Source organism: Sinocyclocheilus grahami, unplaced genomic scaffold, assembly GCF_001515645.1.
Source record: "Sinocyclocheilus grahami isolate Dianchi unplaced genomic scaffold, SAMN03320097.WGS_v1.1 scaffold184.1, whole genome shotgun sequence".
NCBI lineage: Eukaryota > Metazoa > Chordata > Actinopteri > Cypriniformes > Cyprinidae > Sinocyclocheilus > Sinocyclocheilus grahami.
Window position 1 is genome coordinate 1206365 of NW_015505363.1, and position 27421 is coordinate 1233785.

General features: G+C 38.8%; 1 protein-coding gene across 1 annotated transcript in view; it reads left to right on the plus strand.

Moving 5' to 3' along the window:
• Positions 1-27421, plus strand: part of LOC107594483 (unconventional myosin-IXa-like) — a 141340-nt gene that overhangs the window by 108338 nt on the left and 5581 nt on the right. Inside the window, exons 16-40 of the mRNA XM_016284549.1 lie at positions 655-721; positions 3870-3998; positions 4103-4142; positions 4877-4999; positions 6177-6257; positions 6376-6486; positions 7830-7955; positions 8129-8278; positions 8874-9172; positions 10067-11533; positions 12018-12105; positions 12302-12499; positions 14592-14692; positions 15068-15198; positions 15298-15509; positions 15589-15705; positions 15922-16110; positions 23143-23190; positions 23280-23391; positions 23652-23713; positions 23809-24001; positions 26076-26204; positions 26810-26915; positions 27052-27183; positions 27281-27404. Of these exons, the coding sequence (XP_016140035.1) occupies positions 655-721; positions 3870-3998; positions 4103-4142; positions 4877-4999; positions 6177-6257; positions 6376-6486; positions 7830-7955; positions 8129-8278; positions 8874-9172; positions 10067-11533; positions 12018-12105; positions 12302-12499; positions 14592-14692; positions 15068-15198; positions 15298-15509; positions 15589-15705; positions 15922-16110; positions 23143-23190; positions 23280-23391; positions 23652-23713; positions 23809-24001; positions 26076-26204; positions 26810-26915; positions 27052-27183; positions 27281-27404 (4535 nt within the window). The remainder of the gene's footprint in view (positions 1-654; positions 722-3869; positions 3999-4102; positions 4143-4876; positions 5000-6176; positions 6258-6375; positions 6487-7829; positions 7956-8128; positions 8279-8873; positions 9173-10066; positions 11534-12017; positions 12106-12301; positions 12500-14591; positions 14693-15067; positions 15199-15297; positions 15510-15588; positions 15706-15921; positions 16111-23142; positions 23191-23279; positions 23392-23651; positions 23714-23808; positions 24002-26075; positions 26205-26809; positions 26916-27051; positions 27184-27280; positions 27405-27421) is intronic.

Here is a 27421-nt window from a genome sequence, read left to right on the forward strand (position 1 = left end):
TTTTTTCATCTGAACAGATTTGGAGAAATTTAGCATTACATCACTTGCTCACAAATGAATCCTTTGCAGTGAATGGGTGCCGTCAGAATGAGAGTCCAACAGCTGATAAAAACATCATCATAATTCACACGATTCTAGGCCATCACAAATCTATAATCCATAAACTGTTCCAATGAAGAAACAAACTCATGTATATCTTGGATTTCCTGATGGTGAAGATTTTCATTATTGGGCGAGCTATTCCTTTAAGGAAACTTGACTTAAAAAAAAAAACACCATGATGGTGCTAATTTAATCACCAACAAGTAAATAAGCACATGCATGTTATCATTTCAATATATCACCCAGCATTACTTGTGGTACAATGAGAGTCTCCAGGGGTTTTTGTATGTGGATGTATGAACCCAGACACTGTGTGTGTGTGTGTGTGTCATACTTAACTGATTCACATAAGCATGTTTCAAGTAATTCACCTCTAATTGAATGGTTTCATTTCATCAACAGCAGTGAATTAATCAACATCACATCATATTATTCTCATGGGAACCATTACACAGACCTACCATTACACAGTCCATAACCTCTCACTTATTTTCCATATTACCCATGTGTGTCGGAGCAGTCTGGTTGTACAGGTTTTGTGCTCCGTTTCAGGTGTGAACAGGAGGAATCCTCGCACTCCACTAACTGATCTGCAGGGAAGCAACGCACTTAATCAACGGTAAGAGCACCTCACATATGACCACCATCCTGTCCTGTATCCCTCATAGATACAGATGCCCCTAAAATGTTTGACATTTAAATATACAGAATATCATTGAAAATAAATTTAGCAGTTATGAAGGGGTTTTAGGGCGTCTGCAAAAAAAACTGTGGTGTTAGAGTGGATTCTTTTTTTTATTCTATTGACAGTCGTTTTTAACAGACAGGATCAACGAATACATTTGCATACAATTTTGTGACAAATAGTTTGAATTTATGTGTTTCTACAAATAAATTGAAACAAATTAATTTCAAATGGTTTCTTTTCAGGTTTATATATCTAAAAGTACTCTAAAAGTGGGTCAGAAAACAACATGTCTTTATTATATCACACTTGATACTTTTTCACACAGTATAAATAGGTCTGAATATATGAACATAGTATATAGATGCCTTTATATTAAAAGGAAAGAGCTCTTTCACATTGTGATCTTCATATTGAGCTTTGTCTTTGAAAACCCCTTCATAAGATAGTTGTGATGTGATATGATCTTGCAAATTTTACAGTACAGTATTATATCTGCCATAATAATAATTCCAGTGGAGGTGTGTATGACATATCTCATTCCACTAGTGCTCTGATGATATAGCACTATGATAACATTGTGCTAGTGCTCTGATTATATTTTCCCGGAGAACCTGAGTATCATTTGTTTATACCATCAGTAGCCGAGTTTCTAAAATCCCCTCTGTAGTTTCCTGACACTTGTTTTTTTTCGGAGTGGGAAATGAAGCGTATACGACGGGCCCCTGGTCAGTACTCACACGGCTTGTTAAGTTGTCTGTGTGGGTGTAGAATTAGAGCTGTGGCTCCACAGATAACCAGAGGACGACCCACGGCTTTCCCGGCTTCATGCTTTGTTAATGACTGCATGGCACTGAGATTAGTCCTGATATCCACAACAAGTGGCAAGAGCCGAGCTCACAACAGCTCTTTTGTTGCACTGTAAAGTCCCCCTAATCTGTTTTGCAACCCCACACACTTTTTGGGTTACTAAGTGACCATTAAACACTAGGAAACAGCAGCTGCTTCCTGTGTGATGTAAGTTTGGAGGTATTTGCTCATTTGGAGGACAGGCCCTAGGCTGATGAGTAAATGCTCTCCACAGTCCAAGACCACATGCTCCAGTGACCTCCTGTACACAGAATATCGCCATAAAATTTCGGCTTTGTTTTTTTTTTTATGTTTTAATTTTTTAATGTTTGGTTAATTTGACAGATTTTTCCCAATGAGTTTTATACATAAAAAATAAATTGTGGTTTAGTCAAAAAATTAACTACTGAAGATTCCAGTCTTATTGGTGTCCTAGAAAAGGCTGTTTTAATCTAAATAAGGGTAGTCTCCCCTGCAAGGTTTCGGGAATGACATCCGCATATTTATGCTGGATTCACTCTCGAAATAGCAGGGATTTACACAGTGATAACCATAGAAATGAACGGGAGAAAAAATATATGTGAGAGCACCCTCATTGATTTAATTTTGGAACCAGTCCTGGCCAAACTTCCACAGACAGCGCACGTTCTGAGCGAGATCTAGTTCACAGCCCAAAAGCGTGTGTAAACTTTATTGAGATTGGGACATATCAACCAGTAATTTCATTTCCAGTAACCGACGGTTGAAAGTTCAGGAATGAATGGTATGCGATTTATGACAGAATATAGTCCCACAACTGATCGTTTATTTTGTCTTCACGTGTCTCGACTTTGGTAACAAAGATTCAAAACGGAACCGATTTCAAATGACACGAGAAACAGACATGGAAAACTTCAGTGAACATCAGAAAAGCAGTCAGAAAAGCACATTTCTGGTTAAAAATGAAAGGCCATCAACTGACACGTAAAATGGGAAGCATCGCCATTCAAATCAGCAGTCAAAGCTAGTCCACAGTTAAGTAAACGTTGGCAACCTCTTTAAATTGACTGAGCTGTATTTCAGCAAGGCTGGCACAAAACGCGGCACCATTCTCGTAGAGTACAGTAAACAAATTTTTGTTACAATGAATGCTATCAATTCTTGTCATTCAAGACCAGAAAAATCCCTACAGAATTAATTGAACTGTTATGTATCATTTTCCAGGAATCCCACTGATATTTGTATGTTTTTTTTGTTTTTTTTACAAAAATTCATTCATTCAAAAATTCATTCATCTTCATTCATCTACCATGTTTATCGTGTTTGTTCTTTTCATAACACATGAGTGAAATGCGTCTCGACTTTGGTAACAAAGATTCAAAACGGAACCGATTTCAAATGACACGAGAAACAGACATGGAAAACTTCAGTGAACATCAGAAAAGCAGTCAGAAAAGCACATTTCTGGTTAAAAATGAAAGGCCATCAACTGACACGTAAAACGGGAAGCATCGCCATTCAAATCAGCAGTCAAAGCTAGTCCACAGTTAAGTAAACGTTGGCAACCTTTTTAAATTGACTGAGCTGTATTTCAGCAAGGCTGGCACAAAACGCGGCACCATTCTTGTAGAGTACAGTAAACGATCTTTTGTTACAATGAATGCTATCAATTCTTGTCATTCAAGACCAGAAAAATCCCTACAGAATTAATTGAACTGTTATGTATCATTTTCCAGGAATCCCACTGATATTTGTATGTTTTTTTTTGTTTTTTTTTTACAAAACTTCTACTTCATTCATCTACCATGTTTATCGTGTTTGTTCTTTTCATAACACATGAGTGAAATGGCTGCAAAATAATCTAACAAAACACAGCGCAAAGCCTCAAGGATCATTAAGGGCCATTATGATTAATGAATTTCTGATAGCCTATTTGTGTGTATGTGTTTTGTGGCTTCCACCATTAGGTGATGCACTTGAACAAGTCAAGAGCATGCAAACAGTAACTTCCCTTACGAAAATTAATCATGCTTTTATTATAGTAAAAGTGTGGTAACCATGCTTTTTTTTTGCATATTGATTTCCTTTGTATAATGACAGTTTTACTACAATTACTGGTTAAACTATGGTTAGTGTAGCAAAACCATATAGTTAATTTGTGGTTACCATGGTTTATAGTAACCAAGGTTTTTTTTTTTTTAGTTAGAGATGTGAGTTGTGTGTTTAATATTTATGTTTTTGCTGTCCCTTTCAGAGAGGGATGGAATGGGCGTGCTGGGAGACAAAACCGTCTGTCCTCCCCTGGATCCGTCAATGAAGAGGACGGCATCTTCGTCAACTCCACCAGCAGTAAACTCCTGGAGCGAGCCCATGGCATTCTTATGTGAGATTCTGCCTCTCTGTGCTACACAGCTCTACTTGTATTGTCATCAAATTCAACATGCTACTGGAATAGCATAACCACTATTATTTATGCTTGTTTTTCAGGAGAAATAAAAACTATAAAATGAAGCCCAGTCTTCCTAAGGTGCGAATCCCATAACATACTTTTTTTTTTTTTTATCGATTTCTTTTTTTAAATGATATTCACACAATGACAAGTCTGTTATGATCTACATCATGTAGTCAAAACACTGGTGTTTTTGTCTGGAGAAATAAAAACTATAAAATGAAGCCCAGTCTTCCTAAGGTGCGAATCCCATAACATACTTTTTTTTTATCGATTTCTTTTTTTAAATGATATTCACACAATGACAAGTCTGTTATGATCTACATCATGTAGTCAAAACACTGGTGTTTTTGTCTTTTTTTTGTGGTTTGGTTTGGTTCTTGTGAAACACATACAGAGATATTTAGCAAAGTGTCAACAAGTTTATGGTGTTGTGTTGAGTGTCCAAAAGTGCTAATGAGATCTGATAACCAATGCAGAAGGCAAGTTATTTAGTTTTCCTTCACTCAGAGCTATCATATGGCTTCAGAATACTTGGAATAATGCATACAAGTTATTTTTTGTCCTTTTATTGTCTGTTTTTATAGACATTTATGTGACATTTTTTAGGATACGCTGAGATATTTTTATAGCTGTGATTGCCATATACAGAATTGACTTCTCTTTTTGTGTTCCATGGAAGTTCATGTGGTTTTATAACGACTTGAGGTTCTGTAAATGCTGATAGAACTCATATTTTTGGGTAAACTATCCCTTTAATTGGTCTCTGTAAGCTTGTGACTGACTGACTGACTGTGTGTCTGTTTCTGCAGCACTTGCTGGATGTAAAGTCTCTGAAGTACCTTAGTAACCTGACGTTACAAGACCGCATAACAAAGTCCCTGCTGCACCTGCACAAGAAAAAGAAACCCCCAAGTATCAGTGCCCAGTTTCAGGTCAGATCTCACTCTCTTTCACTCTTTCTTTCTTAAGAGTATTCTGAATCATGTCTATGTTGTGTAAGTGTGGTGTAAATTCCACCGTGTACAGCTCTGTTTTATAAGCTCTAGTAAAAGCCCAAATTAATGACATCATGTCTGTGTTTGATACAATAACACTTTTATTTTCTCTGTCGTTCCCAAGCTCCTTTGTTTTGGCTTTACTAAAAAAAAAACTGCTGGTTAAAGTTCATGTATTTGACAGGATGTCCTTACCTACTCAGAGCTTGAGCTCATGAGCATTACAGTCTATTGAATTAGCTGATCCCCTGCATATTACTGTGTGTTATTGTTATCAGCTCTGTTGTGGGTTTTACATTTGTGGTCCTGTGGACTTCAAAATTAAATGCAATTAAATTTAATTGAAATTGAAATCCGTTTTAAAAATTCCCGTGAGACATAAAAGTGCGTGTAGTTGTGCAGTAAAAATGCAGCATTGTATGACATTTCACTCTGCTGGCTAAGAATTACATTTCCCTCTAGTGTCTCAGATTGAGACAGAGAGCTGTAAACATTCACCCGCTCTGCAGTTCTGGGGCGTCTGGCAGCAGGCCTGCACAAATGTGTGGATGACCTCACTTCCCACATCCTGTTCTGTGTGGCTCTCACTTTAGGAAGGGAGAGTGAATTCCTGACCACCAAAATAGCCGTTTTCCCTCTGTATGGAGAGATGCAGACATGGAAATACACACAACAAAGGCTTTTCAAAGATCTTGAACATTAGCATATCGGATGCTATATGTAAATGTTTTGCCTACTTTGGAATGGTATATCTGTGTCATATTACGCTATGATATTTAAAATATTGGAAATGATATGTAAAATTTCTAGAATAGACATTATTGTCTTAATTTAGAATGTATATTTGTATTTCTTTTGAATATGAATTGTTTTTTGGAGTGAAATGTTCTCGACAGGTTTTGTGAGATTCACTTAGTCAAGAAACGAGAAAATGATGAGACTAAAAGAGACTGGGATGAGATAGCGAAATGTTGCGAGCCAAATTTGAACTTGTGCTGTCTTCATGAGCACTATAGCTCAATGTGTTATTCAGCCAGTTAAAGTAATGCAGACAACATACAGCTTGTGTCTACCATCTTGCTTAATTTATTTGTGGTATTTTACTTAATTTAAGACCTCTCTCAACAAACTGATGGAGACGCTTGGTCAGTCGGAGCCGTACTTTGTGAAGTGCATACGATCAAATGCAGAGAAGGTGTGTGAGTCCATGTGAATGTTTCATATTTATTTCACTCATACTGTATAGTATGTCGTTTATAGATTATAGACCTTTCTATGTTTACTTTTTGACATAAATCCCTGTTGCTTTTCAGCTTCCTCTGCGTTTTAATGATGCCCTGGTGCTGAGACAGCTTCGCTACACAGGCATGCTGGAAACCGTGCGTATCCGACAATCTGGCTACAGTATCAAGTACACTTTTCAGGTGAGACTAATGCACGCATATAGTATATAGCTTTCAAAGAAGTCCCTTATGCTTAATTAAGAATACAGTAAAAGCAGTAATATTATTCAAAAATGTTTTCTATTTGAATATTAAATTAAATTTGAATTTTAAAATGTAAATTATTCCTGTGATGCAAAGCTGAATTTTCAGCATCATTACTCCAGTCTTCGGTGTCACATAATCCTTCAGAAATCATTCTAATATGCTGATTTGGTGCTCTTTTGATAAATTTTATGCATCCTTTATCAATACAATTATTAATTTCTTAAAATAATAAATCAATAAAATACAAAAATAAAAGATCTTACTGACCCCAAAACTTTAAATGATATTGTACATGGGTCGGTGCAATTTCTGATTCTATCCTCATCTTCCAAAGCTGAAGTCAGTGTTTCCAGTTATTCACTTCCTTTCTTGGGTGTGGCTGTCTGAGGATGGTTCTGTTGTTTTGGACACTTTTTTTATGAATTCAGCCCAGACAAATAGCATCATGTAGATGATACAGATAGATTTGTTTACACACTGTGAATCCCTAATAAGTGACAAATCGTCAGCTCTCTTGTCAATAATTAATAGTGTTTCCTAAGGCAAGCCTCGCTATTACTGTTGCTTATATTGGGGACCGTGTAAAATGGCCTTTGTAATGAATGTGGGACTTGAGGGGTATGCATACTTTTGCATCCATTACTTCATTTGAACATATGAACACAAAAATACATGGGCCCTTAAGCCACACTTTTACTTCTACAATGTCAAGAATTAAGATAGGAATTTTCTGTAATACTGCCTCAAATTATCATAGAGACTTGGGATTGGCTCTTTTGACACAGGCCAGTAAGCCAACACCTATCATTACAGAGATAGCAAACATTAGCAATGTGCTAACAACCACTCAGAACACTCTAGCACGCTGACTTACTTTTTATTAAGCTCTCCATCATGTCAATGAGTGTTCATGTGTCTTTTTTATGAAACTTAAGTGTTTTCGCCCCCAGTAATTCCTGTAAGATATGAAGCTGGTGTAGTTAGCTGACTTCACAGAGGCTCTCTATAGTCTGCAATAAAAGTGGCCAGGAATAATTGCATACACAACGGCATCTGCCTCCCAGACTGTCCACCCCTAGTGGGCTGCATTGACGGAGACTTCAATAAGGCATATCTTCTCAGTGATGTTAGTGTTCTGAAATCTGCCCAATTTTAAGGCCTCAATGAGAAATGTCACTTCCTGGACACTTCATAAAGTGAATGACTTTTGTGTGTGTGCCATCAAGAAAAAAGATTCACTATGGTGGTGTGGTATAAAGTCTCTGTGTCCTCTCCAGGATTTTGTTCGACACTTCCATGTACTGTTACCAGAGGGTACCAACCAGGCCAGCCAGGAAGCTATCAGACGGTACCTGCACCAGGTGGATCTCACTCCTGAAGGGTTCCAAATGGGCCGTACCATGGTATGATCAACCCTCAGCCTCTGCCAGTGATGGGACTTAATTCAATTCCTAGCGTATAACTTTTTCTGATGCCTTTGGGATGACACATACTGTCCATTCATGGTTAGCTTTTTTGGAAATGTACAGTATTGCATGCATGTGACATGTCTCTTTGACATTCGTGTGTATGGCAGGTGTTCCTCCGTGAAGCAGAGCGTCAGCGGCTGCAAGACCTGCTCCATCAGGAGGTGCTGCGCAGAATCATTAATCTTCAGAGACGTTTCAGAGCTCTTCTAGAGAGAAGGAACTTCCTCAGAATGAGACAGTCTGCTTGCCAAATACAGGTACCTCTGAAATTTCTGTTTAGTTTCAGTGAAAATATTGAATCGGATTGTTCTGTTTTAAACATCTGTGCTTTTTATTGATTTTATTTAATGTTTAAAAAAAATCATTATCCAGTATCCATCTTGAATGACTGAAAACCCAAGTTCATTGGGCAGAAGGTGTGGGAACCCTGTCTTTGGTATTTGAGTTACAATTTTGACATGTAAACAGTGGAAGTACTTACAGAAATAAAGGATTTAGTATTAAATAAATAATTTTACTCTAACTCTAAAGGTGAATTATTTGTTCCGTCAAACACTCAAACAATGTGGATAGACTGATTGCAGTTATGTATTGTAAGTCTATGACTTAGTCCTTTTTTATATATTATAAAGATTTATATTTACATCTTGGCATTACCTAATGTTTTGATGCAAGTAATAATTTTAGTAAGATTACTATTTAGTATTTTGTAATTGTCTAATAAGGTTGTTTTGTACATGTGAAAAGTATATTCCTGTCTTTAAAAGCTATTCTAAAACTTAAGTTTTTACACCAAATAGTTTGGAGTAAATCTTTAATTGAATCCACACTGTGTTGTGTTGTCTCATGTAGAACTGGTGGAGGAGGTGTCAGTCTTTACAGAGGGACAGCAGGCTTGAGTATGTCCAGCAGGGGGCAGCGGTTTGTATCCAGTCGGCCTGGAGAGGCTTTAAAGATAGGCATAGACTCTTGCTGTGGAGGGAGGCAGCCGTGGTGATCCAGAGAAATTGGAGGCTGTATTGGCGGGGGCGGGCGGCCCGCCGGATCCAGACTGTATGGAGAAGACACAGGGCCAGAGAGCTCTATCTCCGGCAGCGGGATATCACCATCCGCCTGCAAGCAGCGGGTAGAGGCTATTTGGCGAGGCAGAGGTATGATGCAATCCTTTCTAAAGAGGGTTGCTCTGTTAAAATAAATGGCCTAATAACACAGGCAGAACTCTATTATGGTCTGGGTTACACCAATCAAGTCTTATCCTTTTTATACAGACTTCTTAGTGGAGGTCTGCCAAGCACAAATCTGGTTGGTTTAACACTGGAATTGCATAAGAACTCAAAGTTAAGAGAACTGTTTGAGAAAGTTAGGAATTGTTTCAAAGTGCTAAGTTGTTTGCTAATTAAAAGGTTGTTTACTAACCTTTCTTGTTGTTTTATTGGTACTTTACATTTTGCGATGATGTAGCCAATAAAAATAAACAATATTATCGTTCAGTGATATATTAAAAGTTGGATATACTGTATAGTACATTTATTGCCATACAGTACACTCACATAAAACAACATATACTATATAGTATATCAAATCTCGGCTATGTGATAGTTTATGTCATTGCAACAATGTAAACTATATTATTGCACAGCTCTTTATATAAAGTTGGAAATAGAGTACATCCAACTTTACCCGCATATATACAGTAATGTGATATACTGTATATATATATATATATATATATATATATATATATATATATATATACTACTGTATATAGTCAATCTCAAATGCTAGATTGCTTACATAGTCACAAAATGTAATCATCCCATCTCTAATCAGTGAAATGTGACTATAAGGCATGAAGATACTAAGCTATTATAGACATTAACATGATTTTCTGTAAAGCTGCTTAGAAGCAATGTGAATTTTGAAAAGCACTATGCAAATAAATTTGACTTCTTTTTTTTTACCGTGTATCCTGTCTTTAATTAAAATCTTTAAATAAAAGTCTGAAATTAAATTTTTTTTTATTGGGTTTATCTCAAAATTTTCAGATGTAGAGAACTTAAACAGAGATTAAAAACCACTCAGCTGCCGAATGGAAAGTCCAGTCTGTTACCAGAAGAGGACAAGCTGAGAGGCATGGGTTTGGATCAAAGCATATGGGAAGACTCCTGTGAGGTGCAGGACAGGAGCAGACAGACCCTCATCAGTGCAGTAGAGGCACCTGGAGAAGATGTTTCAGAAGAGATGGAGCCAGAGATGACAGAGGGTACGGCAACAGTACAACCGACACTTGAAGAGTCAATCCGCGAAAGACCGCAGACTCTAGAGGATCCCAACCAGAGGACTCGGGCCAAAAGAGAGAGCCGGCGGATGCGAGAGTTGGAGCAGGCCAAATTCAGCTTGGAGCTTCTTAAGGTGCGCTCCACTGGAGGTGTGTCTCCTTCGGAAGAAAGGCGCTGGTCAATGGAGCTGGTCAGTGAGATCGCTCACACTCCTCAGGGTTCTCCAGACAGCCAGAGCTCCAAAGGCAGCTTTGAGCTACTCAATATAGATGACTATTTCAAAGACAAGGCACCCTGTGCTGAACCAGAGAACCTTGGTTCTCCTTCTGTACCTGACAAGCACGATGTGTTCTCCAACATTCCCGAGTCCACTTTGCCCTCTGACACTCCAGCACCCGATATATTGTCAAAACCAGCTGGCCAACCTGAACCTCCCAAAAGGCAGAACTCGCTCCCAACTTTCTACTCCCCTCCATCAGAAAGCTGCTTTCTAATTTTGAAGTCTACCATGAATTCTGCCACCCTGTGCCCTGATGGCCCCAGCAAACCAATGAAAGACAAGAAGGAGCCCACTCGGAGACCTATGGTTGTGGTTATTAGTATGCAGAAGGAGAGCCTTTTAAATGAAGTAGATGTGAAGGCTCTGGAGGTCAAAGACAGTTCCGCCCAGACCAGTGAGCCGCCAAGCCCAGCACAGCCTAGCAGCAAAAGCCTTTATGTTCTGGAAAAGCTAGAGAAGCTTAATGAGGTAAAGGAAGAGCGTCAGAAACATCAGCAGCAGCAAAATGAAAAAGAGATGATGGAGCAGATCCGTCAGCAGAAGCACATCCTGAAAGAACAACGTGAGATTTTCTCCCAACATGAGAGGGAGGTGTTTGAGAAGCAGAGGGTTGAAGCTCTGCAAAGGATCGAGCAGAGTAGACAAGAAGGTTCAGGAGGAAAGCCAGATAGATTCTTCACAGACAGAGGCCCTGCTCCCATAGCTCAGCCAGAGCCTGACCTCAGCTTCCAGCCATTGGTCCCGGAAAAGGAAGCTGCTCCTTCAATTTTCAGAGACAAACCAAAAGACAGTCGCAATGTAGCAGAAGGGTGGGCACCAAAGTTGACCCTGGAATCCAGAGGGGATGAAGCCAGAAGGAAAATAACTACGAAACCGTCCACTCAGAATGTCAACATGAGCATGTCCGAGAGGCCTGGAAACATGTTCTTTTCTCCGAAGGCCAAGGTTTCAAAGTAAGTGATGAACTTGACCTCAGGGTGCCAGGTTACTGAATAGTTCATCCCAAAATGAAAATTATCATGATTTCAAACTCACCGTCCAAACCTGTATGATTTTCTTTCTTCTGCTGAACATGCAAATAAAATGTCCAATTTGTCCTTTACTATGGATATTTGGGGCTTTCAGGCTTCAAAATTAAAAAAGTCCATATGACTTTGCCACTATTATCCAAGTCTTCTAAAGTCAGACATTAGCTTTGTGTGAGGAACAGACAAATTTAAGCTGTCGTTAACATTAAACCTAGCTTGAAACTTCCTAAGACGCCATCTTTAAATTAGCTTAAAAGTAAGCTTAATCACATTAAATTCTGGTCTATTCTGCACACAACGCTAAAGAAAGGATTTCAAATGGGTTTAGATCACCATGAAGGTGAGTAAATAATGGCAGCGTTTTCCTTTTTGAGTAAATTAAACCTTGAACTTCTTGAATTTGTTTTAGGTTGGAGAAGGACTTAGCCAATCAAGGGAAGACCCCTGGAGTCCAGAATGAAGTGAGCCTGTTTGGTTACAAATCCACTAAGAGTGAGGTGAGAGATGTAGCATTTGACACTTTAGGTCATGACAGATTTAAATAGCTTTTCCCAAACCTCAAGATTTTTTCCTCCCTTATTATTGAATACATTTGTGTTTGAACTCTTTATGCCTCATGAGGCCTTGGTGGGGTCATCTGACCTTGACGTACAGGGGAGCCATCTTCATTTGTTTTATCATTTGGTTGATTAGGTTGGCCGACCGGGTCATAAAAAAGCTCGAATGGCACGGACACGTTCAGACTTCCTGACTCGCGGTTCAAACGCCATGGGAGAGGGGGAGTCAGAGGAGGAGGAGTATGATGAGACCCCTCTGTTTCCTGGCACACCCCTCCCCAAGCAGGACTCAGAGGAGAGCGCACTAGAGGCTTGTCACAGTGACTCCGAAATGGTAATTTAACGGTCTGTGTTAGAGCAAGTAGGCCCAGCAGCAAGATCTCTCTCTACAGCTAACTCCTCCAGAAGAAGCTGATAGATCGCCTTACTGACCACCTGAAACGCTTCTACACTCCCTATCCAGTTGAAGGACATAGTCTTCAACCACAGATGCTGAAACACCTTTTGAAAACTATTCTCATCTGTGATGGCAGGTGTTTTCTGCATCCACATAGAAATACTGTACAAATAAAATATACAATGCAAAGAATCATTTGCATTTTTAATTAGGGCTGTCATTAGATTGAAAAAATACTGATTAATCTTAAATTTAGAATTTTCCTCAATACATACATACAGTAGTTTACTTCACTATATACTGTAAATGGGGGCATTCCATAGACTTCTATTGCTAGATATAAATATAATAACCTAACCAACACCCTACATGAAATTTAACCTACACAAACTAGTGTCTTTGGACGTTATGCTGACACCTATTGGTGGGGATGTACTGTAACATCACACAAAACTATGTTACTGTACATTATAAACATATTTGTCAAAAGCACTGTTCATTTTGCATTAGCCATTAAAACCTTTTTTTTTTTTTACAGTTGTTTATTGATATAATTTCAATTAATCTTATGAGGTTTCATGTTAACTTTGACAGCCCTGATTTTAGTCCATTTTCAACCAGCACCAAAATATAGTAGATAAAATTCTCTCACACTTGAGCCAGAACTTCTATTTTCTTCAATACATTGGTTCATCTACCAGCCACACAGATATGGATGGCTTCCATCAGAAGTTTACGTTTCTTTCCTGATGTTAAAGGCATCTTGCATAAAGTTTAACCCACGGCACTCTTCACAATCTGACCATGCTGCTTGTCTAGACATAACAACTATGATAGTTATAAGTTGCTCCTTCCTGAACAGCCAAGACCTTCAACTGTGAAATTCTGCTCTCTACACTGCCACCTTGGATAAAGAGTACTGCATGCTTTAACATCTAGCTCTGTCTTCTCTTCTGCAACTATTCACCAAGGCTAAAGCCATGGACCTGTCATGGCGCACATTCTTCATTTCTTATTCTGTAGCTCTCTTTTCAATAATCACTCTTTCCAGTCTTGTTGGTTAACAGTACAGTAGAATCCAGTCATTATTTGGGTCATTTTATGAAACTGGTGCCTCTTTTTTATATCAAAGTGGTAATTTGATTAATGTTGGGTTATATCCAATATTTAGACAAGTAAAAACTTTAACAGTTCTTCAGTTTACTTAGCTGTTATTGATTTGTGCTCATTATTTGATTTAGATCATTATAAGATTTAATGCTGATATTTCTGCATTTACCCACAGTATAAAATAAATTCTTAAATTGTTTAAATGAAGGATACTTATATTATGGTAACAGGGTTGACACATAAACTGGGGATTAGATGCCAGGACTTTTAAATGAACTATTTTCAAATAAAATTCGAATACAAAATAACACAAGTAGTTACTGTATTCATTATTATTTAAATTATGCAAAAGGTACCCATTTTGTAGAATGACCCATCTAGCTTTGGTTAAATACATTAGTGTTGTAGAAAACATTGATTTAACCACTTAGTGCTTTCAGACTATGTTAAGGAGCAACACATGAAGAGTTCAGATGCAAAAGCCTCTATTAGTACGTCTGACGATTTTCTTTAAAATTAGCATTTCTTTCTGGCTACTATGTATAGGTTTCTATGTAAATACTGGTACTTCTGAATGGGTTGAGGCTGGGATTTAAAGCATTTGAAGTGAAAGTACTTGATGAACATATACGATGTGTGGAGAGCATTCACTCAGTACCGTTATCTCATTTTTGACCAAGATGGCTTTTAGAGGTTTTTGCATTGGAACTCTTCACATGTTCTTACTCTTTGTGCCTGTTGTAAATGTTTAAAACTGACACTACCTACCTGAAAATAGTGACCAAAGTGAAAGGAAAAGGCAAAGTGTCCATTTAATGGCTTATATTGAGCTATAGAAAGTTTTGACAGACAAAGCATGCCGATTACCGGCAGTCAGAGACCTTTGCTCTTACCTAGTATATGTAATGATCTCTTTCAGACGGTCACAGCCAATGAAGAGCAGAAGAACATGTATAAAGCCATGTCATCTGGAGAGCTGGGCAAAAGTGATGCGAGGAAGAACTCTCATGGAGATGGAAGGTGCTTGTTTTTTCACGAACAGTTAGTTGTGAATTAGTTTTGAACAGTTATCTGAAATTCAAGATTAAAATATTTTCATTAGATGTTCATTTTAATCTTAATTTAATCATTCTCATATTGTTCCAAAACGTATTGATTCCTCCCCCCCTCCCCATGAAACAGATATTGCAGAATGCCCCAACTGTTTGGGGCAAAGCACCCTAGAATTAGTACGCTCATCACTGCTGGTTTTTCACACATAGAATTATTGTGTCTAAGCAAGCAAAAAAAAAAAAAGAAGGGGCTGAAACATGAAGTAAATGAAATAAAATTAAGTATTTGGATACTCTATTTCATTAAACTATTGCTGTCCTTGTCAACGTGTATTGTCGGTAGGGTTCGTGGTAAAATGCGGTTTTGGGGAAAGGCAAGGCATGCAGAGAAGAAAACCTCGCGAGAGCGGCTGCTGTGTGGCAGTGATACTTTGGAAGGAGACTATGCTGAAACGGCAATTCTAATGGAAGAGGGTGAGTCGTCAGAAAAACAGCTTCATTAAAATGTTTCAAGTATATTGAGTTTTGAAGAACTCTTTTGGTCATGAAAGCACTGCCATTCTGTTTATTCAGGGGTAGAGCGCCTGTCCCCACCTCGAAGCCCAGACCTAACGTTACAGAGGGAGTTTAAAGAGAATAAAGACCCGTCCCCTAAAGTGAAGCGCAGACGAAGTGTGAAGATCAGCAGTGTGGCTCTAGAGCCCGTCCAGTGGCAGAACGATGCCCTGCAGATACTCACATGTGCTAATGACTACAGGAGCATGAATGACTTCCTCATGAAGAAGGTGATGACTGTTTTCTACTTGAATTTGCATTTACTTATTGATGAGGCGTTGTCCTCATAACCTTGTTTTAATCTTACAGATTACTGATTTGGACACAGAAGATGGTAAGAAAGACACGATGGTGGATGTTGTCTTCAAAAAGGCCCTAAAGGAGTTCCGCTTGAATATCTTCAACTCATACTCAACAGCTTTAGCTGTAAGTACCTTAATAAAGCATTTGTTTTACTGTTATCACCCCAAAATTATTCATATTGCATTGATTGAAAACATATGACATTTGGTTATTTTATCTTTGCAAAAGCAAGTGAGTGTGAATGTCCCTTAAGGGATGTGATGTATTGCTTGCTGTCACATTGTGCCTGGTTAGAACATTATGTCAGAAACAGATATATTGTTTTTGCTCTGTGTGCAGATGGACGATGGGAAGAGCATTCGTTACAAGGATCTCTACGCCCTCTTTGAACAAATCCTGGAGAAAAATATGCGTCAGGAGCAGAGGGACTGGAGCGAGTCACCGGTGAAAGTTTGGGTCAACACCTTCAAAGTCTTCCTGGATGAGTTCATGACAGAGCACAAACCTCAGGACAGCAGCATGAGCAGGGTACAGTGTTAACACAGTCAATGGCACTCTTCATGAACAGGATATACAAAATTATATATATATATATATATATATATATATATATATATACTACTGTATATAGTCAATCTCAAATGCTAGATTGCTTACATAGTCACAAAATGTAATCATCCCATCTCTAATCAGTGAAATGTGACTATAAGGCATGAAGATACTAAGCTATTATAGACATTAACATGATTTTCTGTAAAGCTGCTTAGAAGCAATGTGAATTTTGAAAAGCACTATGCAAATAAATTTGACTTCTTTTTTTTTACCGTGTATCCTGTCTTTAATTAAAATCTTTAAATAAAAGTCTGAAATTAAATTTTTTTTTATTGGGTTTATCTCAAAATTTTCAGATGTAGAGAACTTAAACAGAGATTAAAAACCACTCAGCTGCCGAATGGAAAGTCCAGTCTGTTACCAGAAGAGGACAAGCTGAGAGGCATGGGTTTGGATCAAAGCATATGGGAAGACTCCTGTGAGGTGCAGGACAGGAGCAGACAGACCCTCATCAGTGCAGTAGAGGCACCTGGAGAAGATGTTTCAGAAGAGATGGAGCCAGAGATGACAGAGGGTACGGCAACAGTACAACCGACACTTGAAGAGTCAATCCGCGAAAGACCGCAGACTCTAGAGGATCCCAACCAGAGGACTCGGGCCAAAAGAGAGAGCCGGCGGATGCGAGAGTTGGAGCAGGCCAAATTCAGCTTGGAGCTTCTTAAGGTGCGCTCCACTGGAGGTGTGTCTCCTTCGGAAGAAAGGCGCTGGTCAATGGAGCTGGTCAGTGAGATCGCTCACACTCCTCAGGGTTCTCCAGACAGCCAGAGCTCCAAAGGCAGCTTTGAGCTACTCAATATAGATGACTATTTCAAAGACAAGGCACCCTGTGCTGAACCAGAGAACCTTGGTTCTCCTTCTGTACCTGACAAGCACGATGTGTTCTCCAACATTCCCGAGTCCACTTTGCCCTCTGACACTCCAGCACCCGATATATTGTCAAAACCAGCTGGCCAACCTGAACCTCCCAAAAGGCAGAACTCGCTCCCAACTTTCTACTCCCCTCCATCAGAAAGCTGCTTTCTAATTTTGAAGTCTACCATGAATTCTGCCACCCTGTGCCCTGATGGCCCCAGCAAACCAATGAAAGACAAGAAGGAGCCCACTCGGAGACCTATGGTTGTGGTTATTAGTATGCAGAAGGAGAGCCTTTTAAATGAAGTAGATGTGAAGGCTCTGGAGGTCAAAGACAGTTCCGCCCAGACCAGTGAGCCGCCAAGCCCAGCACAGCCTAGCAGCAAAAGCCTTTATGTTCTGGAAAAGCTAGAGAAGCTTAATGAGGTAAAGGAAGAGCGTCAGAAACATCAGCAGCAGCAAAATGAAAAAGAGATGATGGAGCAGATCCGTCAGCAGAAGCACATCCTGAAAGAACAACGTGAGATTTTCTCCCAACATGAGAGGGAGGTGTTTGAGAAGCAGAGGGTTGAAGCTCTGCAAAGGATCGAGCAGAGTAGACAAGAAGGTTCAGGAGGAAAGCCAGATAGATTCTTCACAGACAGAGGCCCTGCTCCCATAGCTCAGCCAGAGCCTGACCTCAGCTTCCAGCCATTGGTCCCGGAAAAGGAAGCTGCTCCTTCAATTTTCAGAGACAAACCAAAAGACAGTCGCAATGTAGCAGAAGGGTGGGCACCAAAGTTGACCCTGGAATCCAGAGGGGATGAAGCCAGAAGGAAAATAACTACGAAACCGTCCACTCAGAATGTCAACATGAGCATGTCCGAGAGGCCTGGAAACATGTTCTTTTCTCCGAAGGCCAAGGTTTCAAAGTAAGTGATGAACTTGACCTCAGGGTGCCAGGTTACTGAATAGTTCATCCCAAAATGAAAATTATCATGATTTCAAACTCACCGTCCAAACCTGTATGATTTTCTTTCTTCTGCTGAACATGCAAATAAAATGTCCAATTTGTCCTTTACTATGGATATTTGGGGCTTTCAGGCTTCAAAATTAAAAAAGTCCATATGACTTTGCCACTATTATCCAAGTCTTCTAAAGTCAGACATTAGCTTTGTGTGAGGAACAGACAAATTTAAGCTGTCGTTAACATTAAACCTAGCTTGAAACTTCCTAAGACGCCATCTTTAAATTAGCTTAAAAGTAAGCTTAATCACATTAAATTCTGGTCTATTCTGCACACAACGCTAAAGAAAGGATTTCAAATGGGTTTAGATCGCCATGAAGGTGAGTAAATAATGGCAGCGTTTTCCTTTTTGAGTAAATTAAACCTTGAACTTCTTGAATTTGTTTTAGGTTGGAGAAGGACTTAGCCAATCAAGGGAAGACCCCTGGAGTCCAGAATGAAGTGAGCCTGTTTGGTTACAAATCCACTAAGAGTGAGGTGAGAGATGTAGCATTTGACACTTTAGGTCATGACAGATTTAAATAGCTTTTCCCAAACCTCAAGATTTTTTCCCCCCTTATTATTGAATACATTTGTGTTTGAACTCTTTATGCCTCATGAGGCCTTGGTGGGGTCACCTGACCTTGACGTACGGGGGAGCATCTTCATTTGTTTTATCATTTGGTTGATTAGGTTGGCCGACCGGGTCATAAAAAAGCCAGAATGGCACGGACACGTTCAGACTTCCTGACTCGCGGTTCAAACGCCATGGGAGAGGGGGAGTCAGAGGAGGAGGAGTATGATGAGACCCCTCTGTTTCCTGGCACACCCCTCCCCAAGCAGGACTCAGAGGAGAGCGCACTAGAGGCTTGTCACAGTGACTCCGAAATGGTAATTTAACGGTCTGTGTTAGCGCAAGCAGGCCCAGCAGCAAGATCTCTCTCTACAGCTAACTCCTCCAGAAGAAGCTGATAGATCGCCTTACTGACCACCTGAAACGCTTCTACACTCCCTATCCAGTTGAAGGACATAGTCTTCAACCACAGATGCTGAAACACCTTTTGAAAACTATTCTCATCTGTGATGGCAGGTGTTTTCTGCATCCACATAGAAATACTGTACAAATAAAATATACAATGCAAAGAATCATTTGCATTTTTAATTAGGGCTGTCATTAGATTGAAAAAATACTGATTAATCTTAAATTTAGAATTTTCCTCAATACATACATACAGTAGTTTACTTCACTATATACTGTAAATGGGGGCATTCCATAGACTTCTATTGCTAGATATAAATATAATAACCTAACCAACACCCTACATGAAATTTAACCTACACAAACTAGTGTCTTTGGACGTTATGCTGACACCTATTGGTGGGGATGTACTGTAACATCACACAAAACTATGTTACTGTACATTATAAACATATTTGTCAAAAGCACTGTTCATTTTGCATTAGCCATTAAAACCTTCTTTTTTTTTTACAGTTGTTTATTGATATAATTTCAATTAATCTTATGAGGTTTCATGTTAACTTTGACAGCCCTGATTTTAGTCCATTTTCAACCAGCACCAAAATATAGTAGATAAAATTCTCTCACACTTGAGCCAGAACTTCTATTTTCTTCAATACATTGGTTCATCTACCAGCCACACAGATATGGATGGCTTCCATCAGAAGTTTACGTTTCTTTCCTGATGTTAAAGGCATCTTGCATAAAGTTTAACCCACGGCACTCTTCACAATCTGACCATGCTGCTTGTCTAGACATAACAACTATGATAGTTATAAGTTGCTCCTTCCTGAACAGCCAAGACCTTCAACTGTGAAATTCTGCTCTCTACACTGCCACCTTGGATAAAGAGTACTGCATGCTTTAACATCTAGCTCTGTCTTCTCTTCTGCAACTATTCACCAAGGCTAAAGCCATGGACCTGTCATGGCGCACATTCTTCATTTCTTATTCTGTAGCTCTCTTTTCAATAATCACTCTTTCCAGTCTTGTTGGTTAACAGTACAGTAGAATCCAGTCATTATTTGGGTCATTTTATGAAACTGGTGCCTCTTTTTTATATCAAAGTGGTAATTTGATTAATGTTGGGTTAAAGTAAAAACTTTAACAGTTCTTCAGTTTACTTAGCTGTTATTGATTTGTGCTCATTATTTGATTTAGATCATTATAAGATTTAATGCTGATATTTCTGCATTTACCCACAGTATAAAATAAATTCTTAATTTGTTGAAATGAAGGATACTTATATTATGGTAACAGGGTTGACACATAAACTGGGGATTAGATGCCAGGACTTTTAAATGAACTATTTTCAAATAAAATTCGAATACAAAATAACACAAGTAGTTACTGTATTCATTATTATTTAAATTATGCAAAAGGTACCCATTTTGTAGAATGACCCATCTAGCTTTGGTTAAATACATTAGTGTTGTAGAAAACATTGATTTAACCACTTAGTGCTTTCAGACTATGTTAAGGAGCAACACATGAAGAGTTCAGATGCAAAAGCCTCTATTAGTACGTCTGACGATTTTCTTTAAAATTAGCATTTCTTTCTGGCTACTATGTATAGGTTTCTATGTAAATACTGGTACTTCTGAATGGGTTGAGGCTGGGATTTAAAGCATTTGAAGTGAAAGTACTTGATGAACATATACGATGTGTGGAGAGCATTCACTCAGTACCGTTATCTCATTTTTGACCAAGATGGCTTTTAGAGGTTTTTGCATTGGAACTCTTCACATGTTCTTACTCTTTGTGCCTGTTGTAAATGTTTAAAACTGACACTACCTACCTGAAAATAGTGACCAAAGTGAAAGGAAAAGGCAAAGTGTCCATTTAATGGCTTATATTGAGCTATAGAAAGTTTTGACAGACAAAGCATGCCGATTACCGGCAGTCAGAGACCTTTGCTCTTACCTAGTATATGTAATGATCTCTTTCAGACGGTCACAGCCAATGAAGAGCAGAAGAACATGTATAAAGCCATGTCATCTGGAGAGCTGGGCAAAAGTGATGCGAGGAAGAACTCTCATGGAGATGGAAGGTGCTTGTTTTTTCACGAACAGTTAGTTGTGAATTAGTTTTGAACAGTTATCTGAAATTCAAGATTAAAATATTTTCATTAGATGTTCATTTTAATCTTAATTTAATCATTCTCATATTGTTCCAAAACGTATTGATTCCTCCCCCCCTCCCCATGAAACAGATATTGCAGAATGCCCCAACTGTTTGGGGCAAAGCACCCTAGAATTAGTACGCTCATCACTGCTGGTTTTTCACACATAGAATTATTGTGTCTAAGCAAGCAAAAAAAAAAAAAGAAGGGGCTGAAACATGAAGTAAATGAAATAAAATTAAGTATTTGGATACTCTATTTCATTAAACTATTGCTGTCCTTGTCAACGTGTATTGTCGGTAGGGTTCGTGGTAAAATGCGGTTTTGGGGAAAGGCAAGGCATGCAGAGAAGAAAACCTCGCGAGAGCGGCTGCTGTGTGGCAGTGATACTTTGGAAGGAGACTATGCTGAAACGGCAATTCTAATGGAAGAGGGTGAGTCGTCAGAAAAACAGCTTCATTAAAATGTTTCAAGTATATTGAGTTTTGAAGAACTCTTTTGGTCATGAAAGCACTGCCATTCTGTTTATTCAGGGGTAGAGCGCCTGTCCCCACCTCGAAGCCCAGACCTAACGTTACAGAGGGAGTTTAAAGAGAATAAAGACCCGTCCCCTAAAGTGAAGCGCAGACGAAGTGTGAAGATCAGCAGTGTGGCTCTAGAGCCCGTCCAGTGGCAGAACGATGCCCTGCAGATACTCACATGTGCTAATGACTACAGGAGCATGAATGACTTCCTCATGAAGAAGGTGATGACTGTTTTCTACTTGAATTTGCATTTACTTATTGATGAGGCGTTGTCCTCATAACCTTGTTTTAATCTTACAGATTACTGATTTGGACACAGAAGATGGTAAGAAAGACACGATGGTGGATGTTGTCTTCAAAAAGGCCCTAAAGGAGTTCCGCTTGAATATCTTCAACTCATACTCAACAGCTTTAGCTGTAAGTACCTTAATAAAGCATTTGTTTTACTGTTATCACCCCAAAATTATTCATATTGCATTGATTGAAAACATATGACATTTGGTTATTTTATCTTTGCAAAAGCAAGTGAGTGTGAATGTCCCTTAAGGGATGTGATGTATTGCTTGCTGTCACATTGTGCCTGGTTAGAACATTATGTCAGAAACAGATATATTGTTTTTGCTCTGTGTGCAGATGGACGATGGGAAGAGCATTCGTTACAAGGATCTCTACGCCCTCTTTGAACAAATCCTGGAGAAAAATATGCGTCAGGAGCAGAGGGACTGGAGCGAGTCACCGGTGAAAGTTTGGGTCAACACCTTCAAAGTCTTCCTGGATGAGTTCATGACAGAGCACAAACCTCAGGACAGCAGCATGAGCAGGGTACAGTGTTAACACAGTCAATGGCACTCTTCATGAACAGGATATACAAAATAGGGCTTGCAGAAAATAATAGGGTGGAACAGGATGGCGGGTAAATTTTGGGACATGGGTCTGAAATAAAAATGAGATAAATGTAATATTTAAATAAAATGTATAAAAGTGAATTAGAAAATATTTTTTAAAATAATATGCCAGGTAAGGCATAATAGTTCTCTCTCTAAAGAGAATTCGATTTGAATTCGATTTTTAATATATGGCTATATTAAAAAAAAAATTTTTTTTTTTTTTAATAGAGTTTAAGATAGATAAATAGATAGATTAATGTAGATTATAAAAGATTATCTTATTTAAAATTTGCTGAAATATGCTTTTAAATCATTTAATGCATAGTTTGATGTGTTCAGTTCCTCATAACAGCATAATATGTAATAAATATTTTGCTGAATATCTCAAAGCAGTCCAGTGGTCAAATATTATTTTATTTATTGTTCCATAAATTTAAATAATAATGTAAGATTATGTATTACATTCTATATGACTGTATATTTATACATGTATTAATATAGAGAGAGAGAAAGAGTGTGTTTTATGAATCTATTTTCATAGCTTTTTTCCCCTCCCAAAGGCACCCAAACCAGACCGCAAGAAAAGAAGGAAAAAGGATACTGATATAGTGAGTGGAATCACAGACAGAGGTGTCATAAACTGAATTAGCATTTCCGTTTTTCATGGAAATCAACTGACACTCTGACTTTGTTTCAGGTGGAGGAGCACAATGGCCACATATTCAAGTCAACTCAATACAGTATTCCCACCTACTGCGAGTACTGCTCCTCCCTCATCTGGATGATGGACAAGGCCTGTGTCTGCAAACGTGAGTTTCATGTCAACAGTATCTGCTTCAAAATGACCCTGAACTCAATTCAACATAATCAGATTGTTTACCATCAAGCCTGTGGCCTCTCGGCTCGAACAGAGAACAGTTTAGCTTTGTAGAGCAGGATGTTTTCTGCCATGATACAGTGAGAAGAATGTTGACTTGAATTGAGTTTATTTTAGGTGGTGGTGCTAAATCTGTGCCGTATGTACCGCTGTTGAAAATGAGAATGAATGAGATGTCTGTGTCTTGTGTAGTGTGCCGCTATGCGTGTCACAGAAAGTGCTGTCAGAAGATGACCACCAAATGCAGCAAGAAGGTAAGGAATTTTTCTCTGCTAAGTGCGTTCATGTGATTTGGGCTGTAATAAAGGATGCTGGCACTTACAGCATGTTTCTTTCTTTCCATGTGCAGTATGACCCTGAACTTTCGTCAAGGCAGTTTGGTGTGGAATTGTCCCGTCTGACCAACGATGAGCGAGCGGTGCCTTTAGTCGTCGAGAAACTTATCAATTACATTGAGATGCATGGCCTGTACACAGAGGGGATCTACAGGAAATCTGGATCCACCAATAAGATTAAGGAGTTGAAGCAGGGTCTGGACACGGGTATGACACACAAGAACACAATAGGGCTTTTCACACTGCGTTTTTTACCCCAGGTTATCGTTGTTCTAAACCAGGGGTGCCCAAACTCGGTCCTGGAGGACCGGTGTCCTGCAGAGTATAGCTCCAGCTTGCCTCAACACACCTGCCTGGAAGTTTCTAGTATGCCAAGTAAGACCCTGATTAGCTGCTTCAGGTGTGTTTGATTAGGGTTGGAGCTAAACACTGCAGGACACCGGCCCTCCAGGACCGAGTTTGGGCACCCCTGTTCTAAACCCTGCTTTTGGAAAAAATGTGAAATGATGATGGAAACACATGAATTGGAGCAAAGAAGAGAACATTTCATTCTTACCTTTATAGTTCAAAAAGTCAATACAGGAAACCTTGATAGTACAGTCGACAATTCATAATATGAGGATGCGCAATGCTAGAGCCTTTATGTACAGATTGTGTGCTGTGTTCATCCATTCAGTGACACTGACACCACAAATAGAATGTTAACCTGGGCTTTAGGAATGTACAGTGTGAAGCGTCATCTTATGAATACCCAGGATTAACCGCTAACCCTAGGTAGATTATGTGTGAAATGTGAAGACAGCTCACTCCGGATTCCATTTACCCAGGGTTTAGAATGACCCAGGGTTAACTATTTCAAGTGTGAAAAGCCCTAATGATTCCTGGCTACAAGAAACTGAAGTTTTATGCTTTAAACCAGGGGTTTTCAAACTGTTTCTAGAGCCTTTCCAGCATTGCACATCTGGGATGTTTTCCTCACATCCAGCTCAGGTCATAGAGTACTGTACTAATAAACTTAAGTTATAATAAACTAAAGTTACATTCTCTATAAACATCTATTAATATCTTACAATTTTTTCTTCACAAGTAAATGCATCTGATTTTAAGGATGTTTAAAATATTTTAGTGGAACACAATATTTTGATATATTGGCCATTGTATATTACTAACTATCTAATCTATAGCAATATATTAACTACAGTGCCCTCCACTAATATCGGCACCCTTGGTAAATATGAGCAAAGGTGAACTAGGTTTTTTCTCTAGTTCACGTTGGCCACAATTATTGGCACCCAATTGCAGCGTCCTTTTCCCAAGATAACAGCTCTGAGTTTTCTCCTATAATGCCTGATGAGTTTGGAGAACACTTGACAAGAGATCAGAGACCATTCCTTCATACAGAATCTCTCCAGATCCTTCAGATTCACAGCTCCATGTTGGTGCTTCTTCTCTTCACTTCACCCCACTCATTTTCTATAGGGTTCAGGTCAGGGAACTGGGATGGCCATGGCAGAAGCTTCATTTTATGCTCAGTGACACATTTTTGTGTTGATTTTGATGTTTGTTTTGGATCATTGTCCTGATGGAAGATCCAACCATTATAAGATTCCTAACAGGCCGTCAGGTTTAGATTTTTTATCTGTTGGTATTTGATAGGAACCATGATGCCATATATCTGAACAAGATGTCCAGGACCTCCAGCAGAAAAATAGGCCCACAACATTAAAGATCCAGCATTATATTTAAACATGGGCATGGGGTACTTTTTATCCCTGTTTACACCAAACCCATCTGGTGGCTTTGCTGCCAAAAAGCTCTTTTAACTCTCCTCCTCACCGTGCATTAGGACGATATAGACACATCCTTTTCCAGGCAGATTTGTAACATCTTTAGTTGATTGGAACTTCTTAATTATTCCCCTGATGTTGGAAATGGGGATGTTCAATGCTTTAGCTATTTTCTTACAGCCACTTTCTATTTTGTGAAGCTCAACAATCTTCTGCACACCAGAACTATATTCTTTGGTTTTACTCCTTGTGATAGATGAGGGGGATTTGGCCTTTGTGTTCCTCATATTTATAATCCTGTGGAACAGGACGTCATGGCTGGAAAATTTCATGCTCCTAACCCTAACCCAGGTGTGCTAAAAATGAAAATATGAATGGGAATATACTTCAAAGATACTTTACTCGTAAGAATTATTTTTGTGTATACATAACTCCTTAGTATATATATATATATATATATATATAGTTTGACATCTGTTATTTTCTGCCCTCAGATGTAAATGGCATGAATCTGGACGACTATAATATTAATGTCATTGGCAGCGTTTTCAAGCAGTGGTTACGTGACTTGCCAAATCCTCTGATGACCTTTGAACTGTATGAGGAATTCCTGCGGGCCATGGGTAAGCAGATGTGCACGTCAAGCATGATCTATCACACTTACTGCATTAGCATTCAGTATAGCAAATACAGTTTTGGTGTCTTATTTGCTTGTCCTATTGGGGGTCTTAGTTTTTTTTTTTTTTATAAGTGAAGTTCTATTTGTGAAGCACATTGAAATTGGTACTGGTGGACAATGTGGCATATGATTTCCCAGAGACACCCCAAGCCATCCCAGTATAAAAATAGTATAAGAATTCTATTGAATTCTAAGAATTGATTACATAAAGTATTACATAGCATAAAGATCACTGAAGTTGTGTTGACCTAGATTCTTACTTAATTACCTTTACATTACATTTATTTCCCTTGTCTTGAATTTAAATTTGTTTTAATAATTTTTTATAGGTTTTGAACTCTTGAAATAGATGAAAATAATGTTTTAACCGTAAATGATTAAAGAATTAAAACTACTTTTTTTATATATATATATATACATTTTTGTACATTTTATATACGAGTCTGCAGATGCAGTACTGTTATAAAGGCCCTTTTGAAAGCCTGTGTTTAAATCAGTTACACATTTATAGAGGCATAATGTTCAAACATTATGGTAATGTCTCTTCAGGTCTCCAGGACAAAAAAGAAGTGATTAGAGGGGTTTACTCTATAATCGACCAGCTCAGTAGAACTCATCTGAACACGCTGGAGCGCCTTATTTTCCATTTGGTCAGGTGAGACGGCAACTGCAACTTCCCATTTCACCAAAATAATGTATGCAAGAATGACTGCTTTAAAAACATTGAGTGGGGATACACAATCAAGCAACAAGCAATAAATCCTATCCCTTTGTCGACTGCTTGTCTACAGGATTGTCCTGCAGGAGGAGACAAACCGTATGTCTGCTAATGCGCTGGCTATCGTGTTTGCCCCCTGCATCCTGCGCTGCCCTGACACTACCGATCCTCTGCGGAGCGTTCAGGACATTGGGAAAACCACAGCGTAATGGGCAACTCTTACTTCATATAGTTTGATGGTACTAGTTCAGTTTATTTAGCCTAGTGATATAATTAAAATACTTCTGTTTTTTCTTTCAAAGGTGTGTCGAGCTGATCATTTGCGAGCAGATGAATAAGTATAAGGCCAGACTGAAGGACATCAGCACTCTGGAATTTGCGGAGAACAAAGCCAAGAGCCGACTAACATTCATCCGCAGGTCCATGGTAAGAGTTAAGAGTGA